Source organism: Nicotiana sylvestris, chromosome 8 (assembly GCF_000393655.2).
Source record: "Nicotiana sylvestris chromosome 8, ASM39365v2, whole genome shotgun sequence".
In the NCBI taxonomy this organism is placed as follows: domain Eukaryota; kingdom Viridiplantae; phylum Streptophyta; class Magnoliopsida; order Solanales; family Solanaceae; genus Nicotiana; species Nicotiana sylvestris.
Genome location: NC_091064.1, coordinates 53,308,363 through 53,329,289, shown reverse-complemented (window position 1 = coordinate 53,329,289; position 20,927 = coordinate 53,308,363). Strand labels below are relative to the sequence as shown.

The window sequence follows — 20,927 nt, the reverse complement described above, 5'->3', positions numbered from 1 at the left end:
CTTTCATAAGTCTAAAACCACTCCGAAATACCTCCAAAGCACTCCCGAGCCCTAGGGATCCTAACCAACCACATGCACTAACTCAACAACATCATACAAACTTATCCGTGCGATCAAATTGCCAAAATAACATCAATAACAACGAATCAAACCTCAAAATCAAGAGTTTTTTTCCAAAAACTTCATCAAGTTTCAAATTTAGGATTTCAAGTCCGAAACACGTCAAACGACGTCCGATTTTAACCAAACTTTACAGAAAGATCTTAAATCACATATAAGACCTGTACCGGGCGCCGGAACCAAAATACGGGCCCGATATCAACACGTTCTAATCAAATTTTATTTCAAAATTCCTTAACAATTTCAGAAAAACAATTTTACTCAAAATTTCATTTCTCGGGCTTGGGACCTCGGAATTCGATTCTGGGCATACGCCCAAGTCCCATATTTTCCTACGGACCCTCCGGGACCGTCAAATCACTGGTCCGGGTCCGTTTACCTAAAATATTGACTGGAGTCAAATTTATTCATTTTAAACTCAAAACTTAGCATTTTTCACAGAATTTAATATTTAAGCTTTCCGGCTACACGCCCGGACTGCGCACGCAAATCGAAACGGCTCTAAATGAGGTTTTCAAGCCTCGAAAGCACAGAATGGATAAGAACACAGGTGATGACCCTTTGGGTCGTCACAAAAAATTTACTCAGGTGGTTAGTTTTGATAAAATTCAAAAAACACTGTTAACAAATTTGAAGCTTTGGGTTTGAGCTTGATTTTGAAATTTCTGTAAGGATTTGTGATGGATGTTGTTAAAACTTATTAAAAATTGGGCAAAGAGTTGAATCTATAGTTGGGGAAGAAGGTGCTTGTAGTGGAAGGGTTGGTGGTAGTATGGTGGTGTTGGAGAGGATGATGGGGTTAGGGAGATGAGGAGGGGCTGGGGTTTTTTTTGCTGTATTTTTTTCTTTGGGAAGATGAGGAGTGGGGTGGGGGCAGAGGTTTTTTTCAGTTTTTTTAACGATTTATGACACGTATCAGACGCTGATTGGCGCGTGTAATAGCAATCTTTAAGCAGATGTGGTCAAACACCGAAGTGGTGTGTAATTGACACACCTTTAAAAGTTTTGGTATGTTATATTATTCCCGTATTTAACATAGGTGTAAGAGAGATTTGGGGACAAGGTCGATGGATAAAGTATCTATAAGACCCAAGAAAGAACATTTTGAGATCCCGGAGAAGTTTTATTTTGTGTCTCATACAACTTACACTAGTTGTATAAGACTCCTTTTTATCTCACAAATTTGTGGACCCCAATCTTACACTTCTGGGTCTACAAAAATCTGGGTTCACAAAATTGTGAGACAAAAAAATTGCCTTATATAATTAGTGTCAGTTGTATGAGACACAAAATAAAATTTCCCCAATGCTATAAAGCATCAATAACATCTGGCGAATGTGAATATAATCCTTTTAAGGAATCTCATAAATCGAATTATTACTTTTCCTATCTAAGCGCTTTCTAAGTTCACAGTGCCCATAATTACCTGACACGTTTTTTTGGTATTCTTACTCTACTTTAGGACATCAGTTTACTTGGTTTAAGTTTTTGAAAAACTTGAAAATTTGAATAAACAAAAGTTTGCAAAGGTTCAAACAATATTTTTCTCCAAAAACCACAAACAAATCGAGTTTAAAATTTCCATTTTTGCAAAATCAAAAACAAATCCACCTTAATTTGTTGAAGTACACGTGTGATAAAATTTTGAATCCGACCCCATAATTCAAATTCTAAATGTGCATTTGATTGCCTGATATGTCTCTACATAAAAACTTTAAACTTAATTATAATTATAACTAATGTATGCTCCACTAATTTATGATTTGTAAATTAGATAATTTGGTGTTTGTTTGTTAGAGTTTTTGAAAGATTTAAAAGGTTGGCCTTTAATTATTATTTTTATTTTTTGAAAATAAAACTTTTTAGACAAAAACAGTTCAAACAAACATTTTCTTCTTTCAAAAACTCAACAAACAGCGTGTGTATCCCGAAATATACGTACTTTATATCATGCCCATTGTATTGTATAATGTATAGTGAAGACTGATGCCCATTCAAAGCTGCATTTAATAGAAGTAATTCACATTTGTCTCCACTTTAACAGTTTTAGTCACATTGACCAAAATGCGGATGCAGATGGGGGCAAAGGAGAGTGAATGAGAAATGCTGGCCTGCAAGGAAATGAAGTTTCACTTTCATGGCTGCTCATCACTCTGCTCTTATCACCTTTCAGTATTTTTGTAAGCTTCTTCTCATTCTTTCTTTTAATTGTTCTAAAGGTCCTTTTTTTTTGAGTTTATTTTCTTGCGTCTCATTTGTCTTAGTCATGTCCATTTTAATTGGTGATTTTGCTTAATGGGAACTGCTTGATATGTTTGAAATCGTGCTGACAACATTTCAAATAGATTAGTTGTTTGACCCAAATTATATAAAGATTGATCTTTTGTACATTTATTCACGTCCATTTGCACAAACTCTTTGACTTTCTGTTGTGGGGTTTATAAATCTTGATGGTTAAACATCATTTGGTGTTCTCCACTCTCATTTTACCAATTGACAAGTGTAGTGGAGGAGCCAGATATTTTCACTTAGGGAGTCAAAATACAAATAAGTAAACACAGGAAGAAGCCGAGGGGATTCAACATATAGTTCCGGTGACAACCCTTGGACAAAGGTGGCAACGCCTGTGTGAGGCCTTGAACTGTTTGGTTTAGAAGTTGCCTGATTTGTGATGTACCGCACAGTTTGTTTAGAAGTTTCTCTTTCTTGTTCTGATTGTGATACTTCTGTCAATTATGATATTATGATGTGCTTTCCATTTCTATCTAGACACATTCTTATTCTGGGGCCAAATTGATAAAGACTTGCATGTATTTGGCGTTTTCGAGATAGAAGCTTCTTAGCTTTGAAACCTTCTGAATTAATAAAGAATTACAGTGTCTTTGGTGGTCCATACCTGGCACAGAAGCAGAGCAGGTATGGTGCAATGCTATATTGATGTCTTTATCCATGTTGTCATAGTTTCAGGTCTTGATCCTTTATTAATTCAAAATTGTTTTCTTCAGCTGTTCTGTTGGCTAGGCGAGAGAACTGAAGCTGCTAGACCTTGATAATTGAGCAATATAAAGTTCTGACACTGGCGTGGATTCATAATTTCTTTTACTGGTATAAAGATCAGGATGTTACAAGGACAAAACCTATTGCCCTTTTGTTCTTTGCTGGAGTCATGGCGACCTTGCTACATTCTGACACGAGGCGCTTGTACTCTTGGTGGTGGGATAGCCATATTCCAAAAAACTCAAAATGCCTTCAAGAAAATCTTACTGCAAGGCGCTTCTCTTGGCCTTGGAGAAATAACTTCATTCTGAATACATTTCCATGTTATGTCTTCCTCAGGAGAAGCAAACTTCATGCCATTTGATTGTTTGAATTTGTTACTTGTTATTTTGATGTTAAGCTTTTGTTTGAATTAATGAAACGATGGTTTTCTTCTGGTCTTACGAAAACTTGGTATGCCGCTTTGCACTGACAAGATATGTTCTGTGGTGTGTATGAAGACCAATCGATGCAAAAATAGAATTTTGCATGATAATCATGGCTATGGAGAGTTATTATAACCTATTCTGTGCAAATGAATTGAGAAAAGCACTATCTCTTCTCCTTGTCTCCCTCTGTACATCTATGAGTTTTTGAAAACATATATTTTGATCTTATAATTGGAAGTGATAAAATATCAGTGATGGAAGGCTTGCCTTGAGTCTTCATTCATGCGTGTATGCATAAGAAGTTGCTAGAACCTAGATATTTATGTGTTCTTTTTAAGGAAAGTGTATTAAATGTCTGTATGCAATTTGTGCCTGTGAGTGGATTACCAGCATGAGGTATGAGGGTGGAATCTGGTGTGTTGCCTATCAGGTGGTCCTGTGCTTGAATATGCATAGATCTGTTATTCCATTATCTTGTAAAGATGGATCTTTACTTTAGACTAGCAGATAAATTGGTTACAAGCTACAACCAAGCCGATACTCATATCTGGAGCAGTTGTTCCTCTCTGCATTACATACAATCTGATAAAAGGGCAGATAATCTGCTAGGCGTCTCAGATTTGTTGCTGTCCCTTTTTGCAGAACTGGAACCCGGATAATTAAATTGATTTTTATATATGCGTGCTACTTGCGAATTTTGTCGACTGTGATCATTTCTAATTTTGTCCAATCTTGTATGAATTCCGCACATCCATATTAACATCCGCATTTCTACGACACTCATCTTGTGGATATGTTGGACCTACTGGCCCAACAGTCACTCCCATATAACGTTTCTGGTCTTACAACCATTTTATAGAACATGCCTTTCACTTTGGTAAATATCCTCTCAACGCATAACACACAATTAGTACTTTTCCATTTAACCATCCTATTATGATTGTATGTGTAATATCTGCATCTATCACAGTTCTCCTGAAAGATCTACTCTGAATAACTGACTTGTGTATTAGGGACCACAATCCCGTCTAATTTAATCCAACCTCACCCTTTTTGTGTTGTCTAAACTTGCAGTGTCTATATTCACTCTCGCTTCTATGCATCTACAACATTTTCTTTACAATGCTTCTCCATAGTTCAAGGTTTTGTTTGACACCCTTATTAGTTTCATCAATTAACACAATATCGTCTGCAATTAGCAGACAGCATGAGACCTTATCTTGTATATTGTTAGTTAGCTGATCTATAACTAAGGTAAACGAGTGCGGCCTCAATGCGGATCTCTGATGTAAAAGTACAGTAAAAGGGAACTCCTTTTTATCTCTTACCACTGCTCTTACACTAGTGACAGCTCCTTGATAAATCCTTTATTGCATTCTATATATTTAATATGAATTCCTTTCTTTTCCAATACCACCAAAGGACTTCTCTTAGCAACCTATAATATGATTTCTCTAGGTCAATGAACACCATTTGTAGGTCCTTTTTCCTCTCCGTGTAAATTTTCATTGCAAGAATATAGCCTCCATTGTAAATGTACCAGGTATAAATCGAAAAATGATTTCCGCTCGCTTTTGTAGTGTCCCTAAGTCTATGCTCTATCACTTTTTCCCAAGCTTCATCGTATAGCTCGTGAGTTTGATGTCACGATAAGTCCTGCTACGTTGAATATATCATTGTATTGTCTTCTATATGTGGTACTTGGAAAATTATGCATAAGTTTCTTGTGATGCACTTGTTTGTAAAATCTCATTGAGGAACTTAACTTGTTTCGCATCTTATTTCAACAGAAATGGATGCTAAAGTAAAGTCAATGATCAAGCTCATTGAAGAAGATGCCGATTCATTTGCAAGAAGGGCTGAAATGTATTACAAAAAGAGGCCTGAGCTAATGAAGCTGGTTGAGGAGTTGTACAGGGCACTAGCTGAAAGATATGATCATGTAACAGGCGAGCTAAGGCAGGCCCATAAAACCATGTCAGAGGCATTTCCTGACCAAGTGCCTTTTCTACTGGATGAAGATTCACCTATGAGATCTTCCACACTGTATACAGAGCCACATACTCCACGACAGTGGTGCCCGATTCATGCATCCTCTGACACAGATAACTTGCAACAGTATGTGATGGGTTTAACACCATCTAGTATACATGCTGCACAGAAGATTGGGACTTATACTGGTGATTCTGATAAGGGAACACGTGAGTGGGGTTTAAAGCAGTTGCTTGAGATGCTTGGGGCTGGAGAAGAAATGTTAAAAAACTCAAAGTTCCTCGAAGGAAAATTGAGCAAAGGATTGAACAGAAACACAGAAGAAAAGGAAAAACGTTCGCATAATCAAGTACCCGAATTGTCTGATGAGAATGAGAATCTCAAGGCCAAAATCCTCATTCAGTCGGAGCGTGTCAGTGAAGCTGAAGCTGAAGTTCGAAACTTGAAGGAAGCCCTAGCTGGTATGCAAGCAGAAAAAGAAACTACCTTCATTCAGTATCAGCAATGCCTGGAACAGTTATCTGCTGCAGAGAGGGAGCTCAATAGTGCACAGAAGGATTCCACGAAGTTCAGTGAACGAGCTAGCAGAGCTGAAAATGAAGTTCAAAAGATGAAGGAATCCCTTATCAAATTAGAGGTTGAACGGGATGCTAGTTTGAGCAAACATAAGGAGTATCTGGGAAGGATATCTAAGTTGGAAGTTAAGGTTAGTCAAGCACTTGAAGGGACAAAAGAACTAAATAAGCATGCAATTAAAGCAGAAACCGAAGCTCAGAATCTTAGGAATGAGATCTCTAAGTTTGAGTTTGAAAAGGATGCTGTCCATGATCAATATAAGCTATGCATGGTAAACATATCTGACTTTGAGAAAAATCTATTGGTGGCTCAGGAAGAATCCAGAACGCTTAAGGAGAGAGCTGATGGAGCTGAAGCTGAGATCAAGAAACTGACATTTGTTCTGATGGAGCTAAGTGAGAACAAAGAAGCTGCTGTCTGTGACTATAAACACTGTCTGGGTAAAATATCCAAACTTAAGAATGAACTATCTTGTGCCCAAGAGGATGTAAAACGCCTTAATGGTGAGCTTTCAATAGGAGCTGCAAAGCTTAAAAATGCCGAGGACAAGTGTGTTGTGCTGGAGATGTTAAATCATTCATTGTGCCGAGAGGCAGATAATTTGGCAACGAAGATCGCAACGAAAGATCAAGAACTCTCTAAGAAGCAGATAGAGTTGGAGAAAATTCAAGTTGATATGCGAAATGAGCACTTAAGACATGCACAAATTGAAGCCACCCTTCAGACTCTGCAGAATTTGCACTGTCAATCACAAGAAGACCAGAGACCTCTGACCGTGGAACTCAAAAATTGTCTTGAGCTGTTGAAGGACATGGAAACATGCAAAAATAGTTTGGAAGGTGAACTTAAGCGATTGAAGGATGAAAATAAGAGCCTGAATGAACTGAAATTATCCTCAGCCAATTCGATAAACAATCTGGAAAATGAAATCCTTAGCTTGAAGAAGATGAAGGAGAAACTTGAAGAGGAGGTTGCTCAACAAGTTGAACTAAGTAACAACCTTCAGCAAGAGATTTCATTTTTGAAAGAGGAAACCAAGGACCTAAACAGTAGCTATCAGGCTTTAGTAGAGCAAGTGAAGGCCACAGGTATAAACCCTGAATGTATCAACTCTTCAATAAAGAGCTTGCATGAAGAGAACTCCAAGCTCAGGATAATCTGTGAGAAGACCAGAAGCGAGAAAGAAGTCCTCCACAAGAAGTTGGAAGACATGGATGAACTTTTGAAGAAGACGGCTACTTTACAGAGTTCCCTCTCAGATGAGAATGATGAATTGCAGGGATCGCAGGAAAAGGTGAGAGCACTGCAAGAGTCTTGTCAAATTCTCAATGGAGAGAAATCTACTCTTGTCACTGAAAAAGCTGCTTTGCTCTCTCAGTTGCAAATTTTAAGTGAGAACATGCAGAAACTCCTAGAGAAAAATGATGTTCTCGAGAACTCTTGTTTTGGTGCAAAAGCTGAACTTGAAGGTCTAAGGGAAAAGGCCAAGGGTTTAGAAGAGATATGCCAATTTATGATGAATGAGAAGTCCAATATTCTTGCTGAAAGAGGTAACCTAGCTGTTCAGTTGAAAAAAGTTGAACGGCGACTGGGGACAACATTTATGGTTTTCGAAGAAAGGTATGCTTGCCTAGAGAAGGAGAAACTAGTAAAACAGCTACAAGTTGAAGAACTTGGAGTTTCTGTTGAAATGGAGAAACAAGAAAGGACCAACATTACTCATCAGAGTGAGACCCGGTTAATTTACATGTAAAACCATATCCATCACCTGCAGGGAGAGAGTAAGTGGAGGAAGAAAGAATTTGAAGAAGAATTTAACAGAGCTTTAAAATCTCAGTTTGAAATTTTCATCCTGCAGAAGTTTTTACAAGATATGGAAGAAAAGAATTATTCTCTCTTGATTGAGTGTCAGAAACATATTGAGTCATTGAAATTGGCTGACAAATTGATTTTAGAGGTAGAGAATGAGAGCCTTGAACAGCAGGTTGAAGCAGAGATTTTGGTAGATGAAATTGTAAGGTTGAGAATGGTGATATATCAAGTTTTCAGGGCCTTTGAAAATGACTCTCACCTTGTGTCTGAAGATAAGGTGGAAAATGAACAAACTTTCCTGCATCATATCTTGGGCAGTGTTGAGGATCTGAAATGTTCCCTCAGAATGTATGAGGATGATAAGCAGCAGTTGTTGGTCGAAAACTCAGTTCTTTTAACTCTATTTGCGGAGCTGAAATCAAAGGGCCTGGAAGTGGAGTCGATGAAGAAATCTGTGGAGGAGGAGCTTAATATCATGGAAGAGAAGCTGGTAAGAGTGCAAAAAGACAATCATGACCTAGTAGAGATGAACAAGAAATTGCAGTCAGAAATGAGCAGCAGTAGTCAACTAACTGCCATACTTGAGGTGGAGGTTCGGACTCTCTGTGTCAAGCATGATGAGTTGCAGACAGCTTACCTTGAATTACAAAATAAATACTCTCAAGTGCTTCATGAGAATGAAACATTGTTGACAAATCTCTCAGAGATCAAGGAGGAGAAAGGGGTAGTGGAGCAGGAAAATGATGGTTTGCTACTTGAGACACTAACTCTTGGTAATTTCTCTACGATTTTGAAGAGTTATGGTACTGAAAAAACAGATGAGCTAAAGTCCATTTATGAAGACATGCGCAAACTTTATTGTGTTATCCTTGACTTTGAGAAGGAGATGGATGTACTTAACAAGAAGCTGGAAATGAAGGAAACTGATAACCTACTTCTGAAGAAATCAGTTCAAAGGTTAGAAAATGAGCTTCATGAGGTCAAGGGATCTAATGATCATTTGAAGCTGGAAATATCAACTGGAAAAGAACTTCTTGGCAAGCAAGAAGCCGGGCTTTCGAAAGCAGGAGAGAAGCTTAAAGCATCTGAAAGTTTGAACTCAGAATTGTGTAGGGCTCTAGATGCACTAAAGGCTGACTGTCTAGAATCCTCGAAGATGAATGAAAATCTAGAAAAGAAGATAATTGAAATATCGAGAGAGAATACAACTCAGAACAAGGAAATTGAATGCCTTCTAGAAGCGAACATGAATTTGGTGGGCGAATTAAATAAATTGCATGAAGAAATTGAAGAGCAACGAGTCGGAGAAGACTGCCTAAATTCGGAGCTCCAGGAGAAAGACTATGAGTTTGGCTTATGGGAGGCAGAAGCAGAAACAGTTTATTTTGATTTCCAGATTTCCTCCATTCGAGAAGTGTTACCGGAAACCAAGATGGATGAGTTAACTAAGTTTTGCGGGAGAGTCGAAGGTGAAAATGCTTCCAAAAGCTTGGAGATGGAGCAGGTGAAAGGAAAAATCAATAAAATGGAGAGAGAAATGGGAGAACTGAAGTTGCAATTACATGCATATGCTCCTGCAATAGCCTCTTTGAGGGATGATGTAGTATCGCTTGAGCATAATGCGCTCCTCCACACGAGGCTTGAGCAAGCTGGCTCTCAGGAATCAAAGGTAATGTAGTTTCTACTACTAACTGATGTACATGTTTCTTTTATTCTCATACTTACTGCAACTGATGATATTTCTGTTGTTGGGCCTGAATGTAACTCAAGCCTTTTGGGTTTTAACATGACCTTTTCTTTAAAACATCAGTGGTTTGATTGCTCTGTGAAGTCGAGGTTTGGATGAAAATCTCCTGGAACTATTCTTAACATATGTTTGTTATACTTTGAATACTATTCTTAGTCAGTATTTTCTCTTTGAAATTCATCCTATTGAGGCTTCATTCTTTCAGAGCAATTTCCTGTGTATGATATCTCGTTTCTTAGGGATAGACTGACTTGTTTGCTTGACTTAGACTCATGACTTGCGTCTAGATTGTTGAAGAAGATCTAGCTCAACAATGTTAATTTTAACATTGGGTTTGTAACAGAAAAGGATGTGGCCTAGTGGTGTATGAAGTGGGTGCAAACCTTAGAGGACTAGGGTTCAAATCCCAGCAGAGACAAAAAGGATTTCTTTCCATTTGCTTAAGCCTTGATGGGCTTATCGGAAACAACCTCTCTTCCTTTATAAGGTAGGGATAAGGTCTGCGTACACACTACCTTCTCCAGACCCCACTGTGTGGGATTGCACTGGGTTAGTTGTTGTTGTTGTTTGCCTAAGCCTTGATGGACAGAGTTGTCTGGTTCCTGTGTTGGTGGGAGATAGCACGTACCCGGTAAAGATTAGTCGAGGTGTGCTCAAGTTTGCCCTGGCACAACTATTATCAGGGGAAAAAAACATTGGTTTCGTGTTGCCCAGTTGACTTGTAAGAATATTCTATGGACTTTTATTTAGAAGTACATAGGGAATATATGAAAATCATTTTATCCTGGAGAGTTTGTGATCAGCTGCAATTTTCCTGTTGAAATTTCTTCTTCCTGCATATATTTGCAGTGTGTTGATGTTGTGGTTCATCCTGATGGAAGTAGCGGTGGAAAGCTGATAGAAGATCAACATGTCATGACAAAAGACATCCTAGATTTGCGGGAGCTGAGGATCAGGATTAAAGCTGTTGAAAAAGTAGTGGAAGAGAGGAACAAGCCTATTTTGGAGGTATCTTCATACAATAGGTGTGGTCGAGACAGTGCTGGAAGTGAAATTGAGGCATTAAAATCTCGGCGTAGTTCTGATCTAGAGAAACATGAACATGCAGAAAGGAGGAGTCCGAGGAATGAGCATGGTGATGGTCATAATAGGCAAAAGATGAAACCCAAATCCTTTGACGGCCGAAACAGGATACCGAATGAAAGATATACCACTTGATCATGTCATGTCTCTGATGACTCACCACAAAGAGCTAGAAGAAGTTCTTCTGAGGCACACAGAGCAGTTGATCAGATGCTTGAGCTATGGGAAACCACAGAGGGATGCAGCCCCAAACAAAGTGTGAAGGACTTGAAGAAACCGGCAAATTATCCAACAGAGCGGACTATAGGGTACAATCAATTTAGTGATTTGGATTGGAGGAGCAATCATCCAACCGCAGATGCAGAAATGGAAAAGGAGTTGGGTGTTGATAAGTTAGAGTCATCAATGAACTCCTCTAACGCAAGTCATGAAACAACCAAGCAGATTCAGGAGCGACTTGCTTCTGATGCTGAGAAATTGACGAGTCTTCAGATGACTGTTGATAACATGAGAAGGAAATTGTATACTAACAGAAAGGCTAGAAAAGCCAAAAATATTGACTTTGAAGCAGCAAAAGAACAGTTACAAGAAACTGAGCTAACGGTTGTTCAGCTGGTCAATTTGAACGCCCATTTACTGAAGAATGCAGAAGAAAGCACACTTCTTACAGGAAGTACTTCAGCAGAATCAAAAGAGGTCATGAATATCAAGCGCAAAAGAGTTTCAGAGCAGGCGAGAAAGGGGTCTGAGAAGGTTGAACGACTACAATTGGAGGTTCAAAAACTTCACTACATGTTACTGAAACTGGATGATGAAAAGAATAGCATAGCCAGAAGCAGATTTTCCAGGAGCAATGCAGGTATTGTATTGAAGAACTTCATCCATATTGGGAAGAGAAATAGTGAAAAGAGAAAGAAGGTCCATCTTTGCGGATGCTTTGCACCTTCAAATAGCAGCAGCAATAGATACTACATCTAATATGCTTCTAACCTTTTTCAGCTCCAAGCAGGTCTTATTGAATTGTTTGGATCATTTCTTCTGTAGTCAGTAACCGGAAAACTGATCTGTGTTCAGTTCTAGATGGATTATAACAGCTAGATTGGAGCTAATTCCTAATTAAGTTTTGTGAAGGCTACTATTTTTATTGTTCAAATCTTTGACTGCGTTAAGTATTTTAGCAATAACAGTACTTTCTTTCTTTATAAATTAAACTTTCTATACTCTTCAGAGCTGCCAGTTATTGGTAACTAATCTAGGTGTTCAACAGTAAAGCTATTAGCTTTAGTTTGGGCGTTTAGGAGCTTCTGCAAAAGGGTTCCTGCAGGGACAAAAATAAATAGATTTTAGAAGTTTGCCAAAGGGCCTTCTCCCATACAATTTACTTCCTCCGTTTCAAAAAGATTGTCTTAGTTTAACTTAGCACAAACTTTAACAAAAAATAAAAAGACTTTTAAGATGTGTGGTCTTAAATAAGCCATAGCATTTGTGTAATTGTAAAACTTTTGAAACTTGTGATTTGAAATCTGTTATAGCATTTGTGTGGCTACAAGAAATATTAAAAGGTGTCAATTTTTTTGGAACAAACTAATAAGGAAATAATGTTTAATATTTTTGAAACAGAGGAAGTATTAACTTAACTTATGTGACATAAGCTGATACTTCTAAAAAGGAGATTGTGTTTTATTCCCTTTCCCCATATTCCTATTTTCAATAACCCATTCTTTTTTATGATTTACATACAAAAAGCAAGTTCCTTTTTTGCAAATCTGTTTATCTCCTTGACCGGGCCATACACAATTAGCTTTGACATAGAGTCATAGACAATAGCACATGTCAAAGAACAAGTTGGATCGACTAGCAAAATGTTTGTTTTAACAATAACAAGTCCCAAATAAGTACTCTTAATTCTCCATTTGTTATTATAAATATTCGCATTACTCCATCTGAAAGTTATTAGAGATTCTATACTACAGTTTTACTCAGAGTAAACTTCTCAGTAATATAAACAATTATTCGGCAAGCTAAAAGCAATTTTTTTCCTGTTACAAAAAACATAATACTAGAAAAAGTACTCCATAAAACTACAACTTTTAACCATTTAAGGTGATGATACTAAACTACTAATCCTACCAAGCAATTAAATCTAATTCTAGATAATCAAAGTAATGAGATGAGCCAGCTCTTATTATTATTTTTATTTCCATTTAATTATCGAAAAAAAGCCAAGAGAAAAGGAAAAGGGAGACAAAATAAATCAATAATCAACAAGAATTGTGTTGAGATGAACGTGATTCCCTCATACTTAACCAGAGATTTTAGTTCGAACCTTGAAAATAAGTTTTCTATTTTCTCTTTAATGGGTCTTACACGGTACAAATCGGTTGTGATTATTAGACACAAATTGGAAATAAAAGACCTAAAAGTAAAAAATAAAGCAATAGAAATACTTTTTATTTTATTTTATTTTATAAAAAACCCAATAGAATCTTTTGTCGAATAATTCATAAAGGGTCCATCACAAATTCTCTGTACGTTGTCACCATCATTTATTTGCATTCACTAATTTCAGATTTGTCATTATTCATTCATAATTCACAAAATCTAACTATTAGTAGAGACAAGCAAACGTCTGGCACACAGAAATGGCGTCCGTCCATTGTTCTGCTCGTCCATTCCAAGCCGTTCTAGGGTTTCAGCGTCCCCTACACAGGCCTCAATCTTCCTTCGTTACCTTCCTCAGTCCTAGCCACGGTGCTTTCCCTGCCCACTTCAATTCCAGGTACAAATGCTTCAATTTTACACTCTTTTAGACTCAATATTATTTCTTTTACTTGTTCTTTTGGTCTAAAATTTGTAGTAATTTTAGAATTAATGGGTTGTTCATTGGTGACATACAATACCTTCTGCAGCTAGTTAAATGACCAAGTGGGTGAGAGTGTGCGTATGGAGGGAAGTGAAGGGAAGTGAAGTGAGTGTGTGTGAAATTTTTTAATACAGGTGGTGCCAGAACCAGTTTACGCGCAATTTAGTTATTTCATCGGGTGCTTGCGTCCTCCCACCACGGTACTAGATAAATTTGCCCATCAAGGCTTAGACAAATGAAGAGAAATTAATTAACTTTTCTATCTTTTCAGGGATTGAAACCTAGACTCCGTTAATCTTCGTTCCAGCTTCCTCGATTACTAGGGTGCTAATGTTTGAACTCAGATCATTTGCACGACTCTTTGGCTTCCTACTGAATGTTTTTGCTTTGTTTATAGAAGTTTTCCTTGTTTATCCTCCCTGTATAACTATAATTCAACAATCAATGGTACTTCCTCCATTCCATTTTATGTTATGTAGTTTGACTGGGTACGAAGTTTAAGAAAGAAAAGCTTTTGAAACTTCTGGTCCAAAAAAAGCCATAGATATTTGTGTGGCTATAAATAATCTCATTAAAACTAAAATGAGAAGTTTGAAATCAAACTGTTTTTACATATAAAAAGGTATCGTTCTTTCTGGGACGGACTAAAAAGGAAAGTGCATCACATAAATTGGAATAGAGGAAGTAGTAAATACTATGTGCACCATTAGAAATGGACTGCATAGTAGTGAAGGCTTTTGAATCCTGTTGTTCAGTTCAGTTGTAAGGTTTGAGAATATGCTAGGATTTATAAATCTGCTAAAATCGATCTCAAAGGCGTTCTCTCTCCTTCACCACAAAATCGTTTGATGTAAAACCACCTCTGGACGGAACAAAGAGAAATTGTCAAAAGGTACTTAAATTAATGACATTGTATGGTTTCTGGAGAAGCTTACTTTGACATGAAGTAATTCCGATTTCCAATCATGTTATTGTGGTGAATGAAGTTGCCACTTTTTGACATCCAAACATTAGAAAACTTGCATTACTTTGCCATGCCTTAAAAGGTCTATAGCTGTTTTTACTATCCAGGGCTTGGAAAACTTCTGCAGATTTTATTATTGAATTGGATGCTTGAAAATAGAGGTCCCGCTTTTTTTCAGTATATGTTTTCCAAATCTGTATGTACAACGTATATTGACTCACTTTCTTGTTTAATGGGTGTATGGAGCTCTACAACAAGGACAAAAAGTACAGGCTTTTTAAAGTAGAGGTTACCTATGTTGCTCGAACTCTTCAAATATGCAGCCGGGTGCATGTTAGATCCTCCAGAAGTAGTGCATTTTTGAAGGATCCGACACGGATGCAACAGTATTTTTGGAGAGTCCGAGCAACATAGATGACAACTGATGTCTCCTGAGCACAACTTCCGTGGTTTATGATATCATTTTCATTGTACTTAGCTGTTCTGTTGTCAAAGGATGTTACAAGTTTTTGGTTCTCTGTTTTGTTGTTCAGATTCAACAATGCTGTGTGTGTGCAGCTAAGGCAGAGACTACTACCTATATCAGCATCAAACAGCAATTCTTCAGGAGGATCAGACAAAAGCAGTGATGCATCAGGCCCTCCATTAGCCACCATTTTGGCTGGTGTCTTGGTCTTTTGTGTGGTTTGTTGGATCATATGTTCTGTTGTGTTGTGGCTTACAAGTCTAATTACCAATGTCCCGCCATTGAAATAAAACCAGAACATGTGCTGTAGTTTGCCCTTTGTTCAGTAGCTAGACAAACCCATCTTTAGGCCAGCAGCCTAATTATGATGCTTTCCTTTGTGTTACCGAGCATGACATTAAAACGGAGTTGCTTATTTGTCTTGCTTCTAAAAGACTACTTTGTCAACAGTATTTCTGATAATGCAGAGGACATTTGTGGAGTTGAAAAACCATATTAGCTCTAGCACTCTCACTTGTTAGATCAAATGGTGTAATACTCTATTTAGAGCATACCAAGAAATTTCATTCGCAACCCTTTTCATTTTCATTTTACAGTTCTTTTTTTTATTAGATAGGAGGTTTATCCTACATTGAAAGGGAGAAACAGATTCAGCCTCGAGATTTTGCCAATTTATTCTCGGCTCAACCGTTCGTGGTTCTTCTTTCATGTTGATCACTCAACTGCTTGAGTGTTTTGTTTAATATAAAGACGTTTCAGAGGCAATTATGTATTGGCTGCTGATGCTTGGATACAAAATTGAATACCCTTGCACCTTAACTCATGGTTAACTTCTGGAATTCCACCATACAATCTTTCTGTATACCGTTGAGCTCCTTTCTCTGCTACTATTTTCCTCGTAATGAGGTTCTCGTTCTTTTTCATTTAAGGGAAAATTTCCAAATTTGCTCAACTATACGAAATGGTTTATATCCTCCGTTAATAGTTATGGTTAAACTAGTTTCTCGGCGCGTGTATATCGAGTCATGTAACACATAATTAGTGTAAAATATAGATGTATTTGTTTTTAAACAATTGCTATAAATTTTAGCTGTTTGACATACAGTACCTGATTGGTCATCCGGAAGATGTAGTTGAAAGTTAATAATTTGATATTATATTCACTTAGATTGAACTCATAAATTCTCCATGGTGCTTCTGGTTGAGACATAGTATATCTTGAAAAAGTCAAATTTCATCAACAATCAACTTTACAAATCAAAATAAAACATGACTTTTTCGAGTAAAACTTTATATAGTTTACTTGCAAGTTTCTTTTGTAACATATACCAAAAAATTATTACATACTCGGAAAAGAATTATATATATATATGGCGTTTAATTTTGCCATGTTGGAAATGGATGCGATTAGACAAAAGCATTCACAATAGAATCTATTCAGCTAACTTACTTGCCTTCTAAAATTGTTTCTGGAAAGCCATTTATCAAGTCCGCAACCTTTTGTTTCCAAGTGACACGACTGTCAATATAAAAGGTCAAACTACACATCTTATTTGAAAAAACGTAGACATGGAACATATCATTTGAGAAAGCACAATGCATTTCTTGTTATTTACAGAATCATATTGATACCCAGCCCTTGAATTATGTTATGCTGGTCAAGTGAAATTTCGTGCTTCGTAACCATTAACAGCGAGGTTCTCATCATTGACCAATATCAATGTGATGACCCAAAAGGTCATCACTCGTTTTGAAAGTAAATTTTGTGTTTCGAGTCCTTAAAAACCTTTTTTTTATCTCACCTCGATTTGTGTGCGCAATTTGGGCGTATTTCTGGAAAGCTTTTATGTGAAATCTAAGTAAAATAAGGAAACTGGCCTTTAAAAATTGATTAAAGTTGACTTTGGTCAACATTCTTGGTAAACGGACCCGGACCCGTAATCCGATGGTCTCTAGGGTCCGTCGTAAAATATCGGACTTGGGTGTATGCCCGGAATCGAGTTCTGAGGTCCCAAGCCCGAGAAATGAATTTTTGAAAGAAATTGTTTAACTGAAATTATAAAAGTTTTTGGAAATTTAAAGATGTTTGAATTTGATGGTAGCAGGCCCGTATTTTGGTTCCGGAGCCCGCTACAGGTCTTATATAATAATTAAGTTGAATCTGTGAAGTTTGGTAAGAATCAGAGTTCGTTTGGTATAAATCGGACCTTTATTTGATAAAATGAAAATTTTGATGTTCTTAAGTAATTTTATGAAATTGAGGTTGAATTCATAGTTGTTGATGTTATTTTGATGATTTGATCGCACGAGCAAGTCCGTATAATGTTTTGAACTTGCGTGCATGTTTGGTCTGGGGTCCCGAGGGCTCGGGTGAGTTTTGGATATGCCACGGAGTGAAATTGGACTTAGGAAAACTGCTGGTGTGTTGCAGGTCTGCAGGCTTCGCAAATGCGAGCTCACATTTGCGAAGAATTATCACAATTACGACGATGGGCTGGGTAGGGAGACCTTCGCATTTGCGAAGCTCAATGTCGCAAATGCGACTTCAGAAAGAATCGCAATTGCGAACGGTAGTTCACATTTGCGAAGAAAGCAGGGAGGCCTACCTTCACATTTGCGAAGCCTGGGCCGCATTTGCGAGTTCGCATTTGTGAACCTGACATTGCAAATGCGATATCTGCACCTGTGCAAATTATAACTTAGACGAAATTTCTTCATTTTTCAAACTCTCTCAAACCCTAAGCTCTCTTGGGCGATTTTCCAAAGAAAAGTTCTTCTCCAAATCATTAGTAAATCATTTCTAACTCATTTTTTTTCAATCTATAACATCTTTTTACATGATTTCAATCCAAAATCAAGGGTTTTCATGGGAAAATTGAGTGTTTTTAAGTAGAACTTAGGATTTTTAAATTTTGGGGATTTGGACCTCGATTTGAGGTCCGATTTCAAAACAAATTATATATTTGAGTTCGTGGGTGAATGAGTGATCGGGTTTTGGTTCGAACCTCAGATTTTGACCAAGCGGGCCCTGGGTCGATTTTTGACTTTTTTGGGAAACCATTAGAAAACCTATTTTCATGCATTAGAATTGGTTTATTTAGCATTTATTGATATCGTTAAGTAAATTGTGACTAGATTCAAGGGGGTTAGTGGTGGAATCAAGAGGTAAAGTGGTAGTTGAGACTTGATTGTGCTCGTGGCATTGAGGTAAATGTTTGACCTAACCTTAGCTTGAGGGAATATGAGTTGTAGTCTTATTTGCTATGTGTTAATTGTTGAGTACGACGTATAGGTGTGGTGACGAGTATCTATACGTTGGTGTCAAGCATTCCCGTGAGTCTTATACTATGATTGTCATGACTCCGTTATGTATTGTCCATGTTTAATATGATGATTATCAGTGTGGAACAAGGCTTATGGAAGTATTCTTGGTAACTGAACATTGTAGAGCATTGGCTCAAGTTGAGATTTATGATGTAAAGTGATTGTGGAAAGGAGGAGAGGTTTACGATATTATTTCCCTTGCCGGGATGTTATTTCTTATGATATTGTTTTTCTTGTCGGAATGTTATTGCTTATGATATTGTTTCCCTTGCCGAAATATTATAGTTATACCATTGTTCTCTTGCCGAGATTCTATTGTGATTTTTATTGATTCCCTTGCCTGAATTACTTGTGATTGTTGCTTGGGTAAGGATGAGTGGAAAGCACGAAGGGTGATGCCGTGCGTGATATTTGTGAGTGAGTGTTAATGCACGAAGGGTGATGTCGTGCCGATATTATGAATGTAAAAGCATGGAGGGTGATGTCGTGCCATGATATGAGTGATAATGCACGAAGGAAATGGAAATTCTTCTTCACAACTTTCTTGTCTGCTTTAGTGTACTCTTTGCTTGTTTTTGCCATTGAAAATGAAAATTCCTCTAGTACCTTGGTTGGAACATAAGGACCATCGCAAATGATATCCCATAGCTCACAATCCTCAGCCATGATAATATCGTGCATTCTAGCTTTCCACCACCAATAGCATTGTCCATTAAACTTGGGGGTTCGGTATATGGATTGACCTTCTTCAAAATTTGGTGGAGCCGCCATGAGGATCCTTCCTAGTGTGAGCACGTAATTTTTACCTCATACGAATTACTCCAAAATAAATCCCAAAATTAGGTCTTGTCTTTAATTATGTATTATTTTAGGAATTATTGTGTGATTTTCCTGATTGTTTGCATATATTTGTGTGCATGTTTAATTTTATTAATGCATTAAAAATACAAAAATATAGCATTTGCATTTAATATTTGATTTTTACATTTTTTGAAATTAATTAATAATTAGGTGTTTTACAAAAATGAAAATTCAAAAAATAATAACATATTTTTTGTAATTTTAGTCAAATTGTGTGATTTTCTTTTAATTTGGCATTTAATTATTTGTGATAATTATTAGTTAGATTTAATTAGCATTTTTAGTTAATTTGGTGTTTTATAATTTAATTAGGATTTTAGTTTAAAATTTTTGAAAGAAAAAGAAAAAAAGAAAAGAAAAAAGAGTTAATAAAATAGAGGAGATCAAATCTGGGCCAAAAGATCCCCAAGCCTAAACAATTACCCAGCCAGACCTGATCCCCAGGCCAGCCCAACCCATTCCCTACCTGGTCCACCCCTACCAGAACCAAACGACGTCGTTTGGACACGTTTTGATCAGGGCCGTCAATTTCATTTGATCGGACGGTCCCAAACCTTCCACACAACCCAACCCATTCCCATACCCGGACCACCCAGTTACTACACAAAACGACCCCATTTCATCAGAAAGTTAATCGGAGCCGTTGGATTCCCGTCATCCAACGACCCAAATTAACTGACTAATTTAATATACCAAACACCCCCCCACTCGTCTCTTCAGAGACCAAGAACATGCACCACCGCACACCGCCCTTGTCCGCCCACCGGAAATCGCCTCACGGCTGTTCCGGTGGCCCAAATAGCCCCAAATTAACACCATCGATTCTCCTTCATCTCCCATCCCAAATCCCCAAACTGTTTCCTTCGAATCACAACCAAACTCGTCGAATCTTCGATCGAAGTATGAACCCCAAACCCTAGGTTACCCCAATCACTCCCAAATTAACACCACACAACCCCCATAACTCCCTCATACCAAATCAATCAATGGTTTCCTTCGAGTCTGACTAGAACTCGTCGAATTTTAAATCTAAGTTCAAACCTAAAAGTTCAAAATCAGTTTCCGTTGAGCCTGATAACATGCATCGATCCAAGCCTCTAGTTTTTGTGATTAGAAGGTCGACTCACTACAAAACCGATGTTGTTCATTTGTTCTTGATAAAGAACAAATGATTAGCATCAGTTTGGGGTGAGTCACAGTATCAAAGCCAAACCCAAGTTTGAGCCTGTCCGGTGAGTTCTCTCTTAGTCTTTGTTTATTTACATTAGTTTTATTCTGATATTCGTCTTCCTCATCTCTTTTTCTTTTCCTGTTCAATAAAAATTCGATCAGTACTCTGGTATAAACTATTTCTGTTCACTGTTTATTTATTTAGATTGGTTTTGTGGATGTGTTTTGTATAATTAGGATATCAGAAAACTTTGAAATGGTATCTCGTTTAATCACTTAGCAGAATAACTGGGATTAGTTCAATAATTTGGTTGTGTGTATAATAATTGACTGATTTATACAAGGGGTCACTAATTGAGAAACTTCTAATAGTGGTGGGTAGAAATTGCACTACTGAATTAAATTAAAAGCACTAAGTTAAGTGGGGATTAAAAAATAGAAAAGGAGATTGGTAATGGAAGCTACACTAGAAGGAGGATTGCATTAATTGAATGCATATAAAAGAGGGGGATACAAAAGAAAGG

The 20,927-nt window shown here is 37.4% G+C and overlaps 3 protein-coding genes and 2 long non-coding RNA genes across 9 annotated transcripts; all 5 read left to right on the top strand.

Annotated features, from left to right (window-relative positions):
* The first annotated feature begins 2,117 nt into the window (after positions 1-2,117).
* On the top strand, positions 2,118-7,875 carry LOC104241661 (protein NETWORKED 1A-like). 4 transcript variants are annotated; one of them, XM_070155515.1, is made up of 4 exons: positions 2,118-2,300; positions 2,998-3,036; positions 3,126-3,333; positions 5,336-7,875. In XM_070155515.1, exons 3-4 carry the CDS (start codon positions 3,240-3,242, stop codon positions 7,864-7,866), a joined length of 2,625 nt encoding a protein of 874 aa, XP_070011616.1. In that variant the 5' UTR covers positions 2,118-2,300; positions 2,998-3,036; positions 3,126-3,239; the 3' UTR covers positions 7,867-7,875. The 4 variants fall into 4 exon arrangements, with proteins under 4 accessions (XP_070011616.1, XP_070011617.1, XP_070011614.1 ...); XM_070155516.1 differs by having other exon boundaries at positions 2,890-3,036; positions 3,126-3,225; XM_070155513.1 differs by having other exon boundaries at positions 2,890-3,036.
* A 2-nt stretch (positions 7,876-7,877) lies between these two features.
* LOC104241662 (protein NETWORKED 1A-like) lies at positions 7,878-11,875 on the top strand. 2 transcript variants are annotated; one of them, XM_070155517.1, is made up of 2 exons: positions 7,878-9,594; positions 10,016-10,611. In XM_070155517.1, exons 1-2 carry the CDS (start codon positions 7,987-7,989, stop codon positions 10,040-10,042), a joined length of 1,635 nt encoding a protein of 544 aa, XP_070011618.1. In that variant the 5' UTR covers positions 7,878-7,986; the 3' UTR covers positions 10,043-10,611. The 2 variants fall into 2 exon arrangements, with proteins under 2 accessions (XP_070011618.1, XP_009794910.1); XM_009796608.2 differs by having other exon boundaries at positions 7,879-9,594; positions 10,522-11,875.
* Positions 10,966-11,733, top strand: LOC138875038 (protein NETWORKED 1A-like). The gene has a single exon (XM_070153846.1). It carries the CDS (start codon positions 10,966-10,968, stop codon positions 11,731-11,733), a length of 768 nt encoding a protein of 255 aa, XP_070009947.1.
* Positions 11,876-13,271: 1,396 nt separating the features above from the next.
* Positions 13,272-15,621, top strand: LOC104241660 (uncharacterized). The gene is made up of 2 exons (XR_011401583.1): positions 13,272-13,534; positions 15,116-15,621. It is a non-coding gene; the product is annotated as an uncharacterized lncRNA (long non-coding RNA).
* LOC104241659 (uncharacterized) lies at positions 13,541-14,087 on the top strand. Its single transcript, XR_714775.1, has 2 exons — positions 13,541-13,818; positions 13,890-14,087. It is a non-coding gene; the product is annotated as an uncharacterized lncRNA (long non-coding RNA).
* Positions 15,622-20,927: the final 5,306 nt, after the last annotated feature.

Coding starts and splice junctions, on each gene's coding strand:
- LOC104241661 (XM_070155515.1), top strand. CDS start 3,240: ATGTTACAAGGACAAAACCTATTGCCCTTTTGTTCTTTGCTGGAGTCA. Junction 3,334..5,335: donor AGGCGCTTGTACTCTTGGTG/GTGGGATAGCCA, acceptor TTATTTCAACAG/AAATGGATGCTAAAGTAAAG.
- LOC138875038 (XM_070153846.1), top strand. CDS start 10,966: ATGCTTGAGCTATGGGAAACCACAGAGGGATGCAGCCCCAAACAAAGT.
- LOC104241662 (XM_009796608.2), top strand. CDS start 7,987: ATGGAAGAAAAGAATTATTCTCTCTTGATTGAGTGTCAGAAACATATT. Junction 9,595..10,521: donor CTGGCTCTCAGGAATCAAAG/GTAATGTAGTTT, acceptor ATATATTTGCAG/TGTGTTGATGTTGTGGTTCA.